General features: G+C 40.8%; 1 protein-coding gene across 7 annotated transcripts in view; it reads left to right on the forward strand.

The window, feature by feature from the left end:
* The window catches only part of LOC111966578 (signal peptide, CUB and EGF-like domain-containing protein 3), a 177615-nt gene extending 171860 nt beyond the window's left edge, over positions 1 to 5755 (forward strand). For all 7 annotated transcript variants that reach the window (XM_070444530.1, XM_070444532.1, XM_070444531.1 and 4 more), the window contains 8 exons: positions 87 to 290; positions 608 to 769; positions 924 to 1091; positions 1195 to 1356; positions 1683 to 1880; positions 2243 to 2395; positions 2499 to 2578; positions 2721 to 5755. In XM_070444530.1, the coding sequence (XP_070300631.1) occupies positions 87 to 290; positions 608 to 769; positions 924 to 1091; positions 1195 to 1356; positions 1683 to 1880; positions 2243 to 2395; positions 2499 to 2578; positions 2721 to 2873 (1280 nt within the window). In that variant the 3' untranslated portion in view covers positions 2874 to 5755. The remainder of the gene's footprint in view (positions 1 to 86; positions 291 to 607; positions 770 to 923; positions 1092 to 1194; positions 1357 to 1682; positions 1881 to 2242; positions 2396 to 2498; positions 2579 to 2720) is intronic.
* Positions 5756 to 6000: the final 245 nt, after the last annotated feature.

Raw genomic sequence — 6000 nt, forward strand, 5'->3', positions numbered from 1 at the left:
ATTGATTCATCTTTAATTGCTTAAGTAATTAATTGATGAATTGATTGATTGATCTGGTAATATGTACTGTCCCTTCTTCCCCATAGGGAGCTGTAACCTGAGTTGCCTGCGCCAGCGCATGGAGAAGCAAGTGAAGACATACATCAAGGCCCTGAAGAAGTCGATCAACCAGGAGCGTTTCCTGATCCGCGTGGCTGGGCTGGAGTACGAGGTGGCCCAGAAGCTGCCCCAGGTCGCCTCAGGCCACCAGAACTGTGGTCCAGGACGGGAGAAGGACAGCGGACGCTGTGGTAAGAAAGACCAGTTTGGCAGCCATCTTTCTCTGTCACCAGTTACCATGCAGACCATGATTCTGTACGAAAATGTTATTATATCACAGATGGCATAAACAGTCAAGACACTGTCGTGACACAAACCATAAACTGACATAGGTTCTCATGACTATTTATGACTCGTGTGTACTTATGTATTCATATAGTCTCATGTACTGAATACAAAAACATCTCCAGAGCTGTGGTGTGCTAGTTAGTTTGGAGCCAGGAGTGTTTGGTGTCAGTGTGTGTACTGTATAGCTCTCTCACCAGACCCCTCCTGGCTATTCTCTCAGTCAGATGTTTGCCAGGATCGTACTACCAAGGGGAACAGGAGCGCTGCATCCAGTGCCCACCTGGCACCTTTCAGGAGAGGGAGGGGCAGCTGGCCTGTGACCTGTGCCCTGGCAGTGATGGGCATGGACCTGCCGGAGCACGCAACATCTCCTCCTGTGCAGGTACATACACACCCCTGATGGCAGACTGCACTAATTATCCATTCATATGTCTGCATGTGCCAACATTGTACAGTAACCTATAGTGAAGTGCAGCACAGGGTACTGTACATCTCTATCTGACTGAAAGTGTCTTGTTACTGTTGTCTACATCAAGGTCAGTGCCCTACTGGCTACTTCTCCAGTGATGGGTTTCAGCCATGCCAGCCATGCCCGTTTGGCTCCTACCAGCCTGACCTGGGACGGACCCTATGCTTCCCCTGCGGAGGGGGGCTGAGCACCAAACGGGAGGGGTCCAGCTCCTTCCATGACTGTGAGGTCAAAGGTCAGTTACGTCATATTATCCTCACATCTGTGCCATTAATATTATTTCACCTCAGATTTGGTTTGTAAGTGTGGGTATGTGTGTGTCCCTCTCCTCTCTGCAGTTCAGTGCTCCCCTGGCCACTACTACAACACTACGGTGCACCGCTGTATTCGCTGCCCTTTGGGCAGCTACCAGACAGAGTTCAGACAGAACTACTGCATCACCTGTCCTGGTAACACCACTACAGACTTTGATGGGGCCACCAGTGTCTCTCAGTGCAAGAGTACGTTCCTGATTGTATAAACCTGCTATTTGCATACAGAATGCATTTTCTGACAGAATCACTTTTTATTTTGGACTTTCAAAAATGTAGCCTTGAGCCTTAATTTGCATACCTTTTCTATGAATATTAAATTAAAAATCCAGGTTGCATAAATTACCCTAAAGGGAATTGGTCCACACGTAACAAATTAATTTATTTTATTTTATCTATCTAGCCAAATAGAAATATGTATTTTATTTTGAAATATTGACTCTCTTTCCAAAACTCAAGATGGATTCACTAATAACTTGTATTATTGTGTGTATGTGTGTGTGTGTGTACATTAGACCGAGAATGCGGAGGAGAGATGGGCGAGTTCACAGGTTACATTGAGTCGCCCAACTACCCCGGAAACTACCCAGCTAATGTGGAATGTATCTGGATCATCAACCCACCCAACAAGCGCAAGATCCTCATGGTGGTGCCTGAGATCTTCCTGCCATCAGAGGATGAGTGTGGAGACGTACTGGTTATGAGGAAGAACTGTAAGCACCTCTCATATAACCCAGCACGTGTTTAATACCATTCCATTCACTACATTCCAGCCATTATTATGAGCCGTCCTCCCATCACCAGCCTCCTCTCAACCCAGTGGGGTGTTCCACAACCACAATATCAATCCACTCTATAGAGATCGGATCTAGGTTTCAATAAACACTGAAAATTCTCAAACAACAAATACTGTACTATACATAGTTCAATTTTAAGGTTTTAGTTTTTAAGGTGTCTACTTGAGAAGCTTTCAAGTTGAGGAAATTATCATAAGAGCAGATTGAGATTGAGTGCCTGCATACCCAATGTGCAAAGTATTTTGTCAATCTTCTCTGTATCTCGTCTGTTCTTCCAGGGTCGGCCACATCCATCACCACCTATGAGACGTGTCAGACGTACGAGCGACCTATAGCCTTCACCGCCCGCTCCCGCAGACTCTGGATCAACTTCAAGTCCAACGAGGCTAACAGTGCCCGAGGCTTCCAGATCCCCTATGTCACCTATGACGGTAAACTCTCACCCACCACACAGACACCCACTGAGGAAACAGAGGGGGCAAGTCTTCAGATTCTGAGGTGTTTACTGTATCATGTGTTTTTGTGGATTCACAGAGGATTATGAACAGCTTGTAGAGGACATTGTCAGAGATGGAAGACTCTATGCCTCTGAAAACCATCAAGAAATTCTAAAGGTTAGTGTCTGCTGCTAAGATACATACTACTGCATCCCTCAGTGGGTCATGTTCATGTTCAAGCCAGGTATTGTCTGAATACTTTTGTATACTTGAATACTTGTCAGTAAAGTGTGCTGTGTTGTTCTCTTCTTCCTATCAGGATAAAAAGCTGATTAAAACTCTCTTCGACGTGCTGGCCCACCCAAACAACTACTTCAAGTACACCACTCGGGAGTTCAGCGAGATGCTGCCGCGCTCCTTCTTGCGCCTCATAAGCAGCAAAGTCTCCGCCTTCTTGCGACCATATAAGTAGTCATCACATCAAACCCCGCCCCTGAAGGACCAGATCCCGCCCCCCTCTAACAGGCCAAACAACGAACTCTCACAGGACTTCTAACAAGTTGACAAAAATAACTATTTTTTTCTTCTATTTTTTCATACTGTAGGCTTTGACGACACACTTCACTATGCAGTCTCATACTCAATCTGTTTTGCAGTATTTAGTTGTATGCCCTTTTAATTTCTCCAAAACCATGCAGTATCTGAAGCCAACCAACTTGAGTCAAAGTACAGTACAGGCTTTCTTGCCCATCTCTTCTTTCTGAATATTTATCACAACTCCAATATGTTTGTGTCATTCTATTTTTTTGTTTGTTGCTGTTGTCATTCTTGTTTCTATTATCATATAGCATAGATGGCCTTGTCTGTCATTTTCACAGCAATCCATAATTAGAAGGATATGTGTGCATTTCAGATGACACATGTTGTCTGTTTGTTGACTAAATGGACAACGGTAGAGGCATTTATGTCAAACAGGAAGAAGGATATAAGGGCAATATAATATTTTGAGCTGGAACAGGGTTATCGTAAACGTGCTTTAATAAATAGTCTTTCACTTGAATTCCAGCTTTAACTCTTACCATGTCAGGATGAGTCTGTTTTGATAAATGAATAACCTTTTGTATATCTATATCCTCCATAAGCAATCCTCAAGGAGAAGGACCTGTCAGTTTCATGTCATTGTTACATTCCACAACATTCAAAGCCTTACTATATCTGAGCTCTTAGAGCAACTTCTTGTTAAGGTATTACTGTTAAAACAGTTATTCTATGTTTTTTTCTTCTGTCCAGATTGTATAACTGTCTGTTACCTACCTACAGATATTTTCTGTTAGTCTATATCCAAGTTAACTTAACAAAGTGTATAAATTGTAGTTTATAGTTTTTTTTCCAGAAGGTGATGGACATTATGGAAAAGAAGTATAAAACTAGATTTGTGAGAATCACAGGAGAAAGACAGAATAATGTCTCTATGGTCCATGACTGGTGAGGAGAGAGACAGAGAAATGTCTCTATGTTCCATGACTGTTGAGGGAGAGACAGATAAATGTCTCTATGGTCCATGACTGGTGAGGAGAGAGACAGAGAAATGTCTCTATGTTCCATGACTGTTGAGGGAGAGACAGATAAATGTCTCTATGGTCCATGACTGGTGAGTGAAACAGAGATACATCTTAATTAAAGGACAAGGTTCTGTGATACAGAAAATGTCTTTATTGGACACAACTCTGTGAGAGAGAGATAGAGAAATGTCTATGAGGGACATACGTTTGCTGCTTCTTTTAAAAAGGTCACTTTAATTCTTCAATTTCAAGTCCTCTTTCTGTGCTCGCATCACACTAATAGTCCATTGCATTAATATAAAAGAATGTTGTGTTCAGAGAGATGCATCATAAGTATAAATACAATTCTACCGCCTGTCCTCATGTAAGTTGAAAGACATATCACATTTGCCTCTCCATCCATTACCAACTGATTGTAAAGTTTTTCTTTCAATCTAGTAAATAATGAAAAAAAATTGGACACGGTTTGAATCCTTTTTAATCGAAATAAACTTGAGCAGGATCCCCAAACTATTTTCTTTCCATGTCCTCTTCACCCTCTCCCTAATCCAAAGACCCCACCCCCACCTCCCCCCCAGCCCCCTTTTTCCCAAACACCCACGTCAGATTCTGTCCCAATAAGACCAGCTCTTCCAAAGACTGTCCGCTCGGCAAAAGCCTAGTTATTATCTTGTGCACTAGATCTAGAGCCTGTCATCCTACCTTTGTTGTAGTGCAATGAATGAAGTCTCCATTGTGCTACTCCTCTCTCTGTGTCCAAAGAAATACTAAAAAACAATGTTAATATTTGTCAAAACATAACAAATGATTGTCTTTTCTTGGACTAATTTWAAAAAAAATTGTGACTGGCGTTAGGGGTTTGAATGAAGTTACTTTATATTCAGCATCCCACTACAATAATGTTGAAAAATGAATATAGTTGATCAATGCAATACTATTACAATGTAAAAACAAATGACAATGATAACAAGTAATCCTAATACACTCAAACCTTTGTTGAAGAAGAATCAACATGTTAGCTACTGCTCTTAAATATAATGGATTTCCCTTGGAAAATCTGTTTTTATTTTATTTTAGATTTTTTTTTGTAAATAAAAGAGAAAATAAGCAGTGTAAATGGTAAAAGCTATTGTACAATACCTTTAGATAGTTGTAAGCACAGGTGCTTCTGGATTTTGACCACATTGCTAAATTGCAAGACAAGCGTGGCCTAGCCATGCAGACCTCATAGTCAGAAAGAACTGTTTAAATACACATCACAGAATATCTGCCATATCTGTATTCTTTTGAATGTTTGTTTTAAAGTTGCCATTAGTATTTATACCACCCTGTTTTTTTTAAATCCCAACATTTCGATGTCAATAGCAACAGTCCATAGCGCTCACTGTTTCCACCTGTCCCAACTCACTCTCTTCATCCCTCTGTCCCTGCAGCCTGAACACATCAGATGGTTGAGTTTGTTTTTTTACATGAGTTTGTTATGATGTATCACAGAGTTGATAATGGTATTTGCACTTGAAAATTGTTATTGCTCATGTAAAAATGTCTGGATTTTGTATTGTCTTTTTAAATGAATGGAATTGCTGTTCTTACATTTCTTGTAGCTCTCGTTTGTTCTCTAAATGCTCGCCTACTGTGTTCAACCCATGAAGATGAAGATGCACACGTGCATGTAACTTTATCAACTGTAAAAATAAAAAATACATTTAAGTATGTACAGAGATGAAATGAAACAAGATTATGAGCTTGTTTCTGTCAAAAACACTTATCAAAATAAACATACTGTAATTGAGTTTAATTTCTAATATTATTTGATGTCAAAGTATCCCTTTTCTTTAAATATGTTTATGAGACTAAGGAGGACATCTCAGAATCCCTGTTTATACTTGGTTCTAACTTGCATCCTTTGTCCTGATCTTGTCCACATTCTGAATGTGCCCACATTCAGACAGGTGTAGACAATCAAAAGACACATTGTGATCTGATTGTGATCAGATCCTCCTGCCCACCTCCGGAGGTAGTCAAACATGCCTTGTA

The sequence above is a fragment of the Salvelinus sp. IW2-2015 genome, linkage group LG7 (assembly GCF_002910315.2).
Source record: "Salvelinus sp. IW2-2015 linkage group LG7, ASM291031v2, whole genome shotgun sequence".
Taxonomy (NCBI): domain Eukaryota; kingdom Metazoa; phylum Chordata; class Actinopteri; order Salmoniformes; family Salmonidae; genus Salvelinus; species Salvelinus sp. IW2-2015.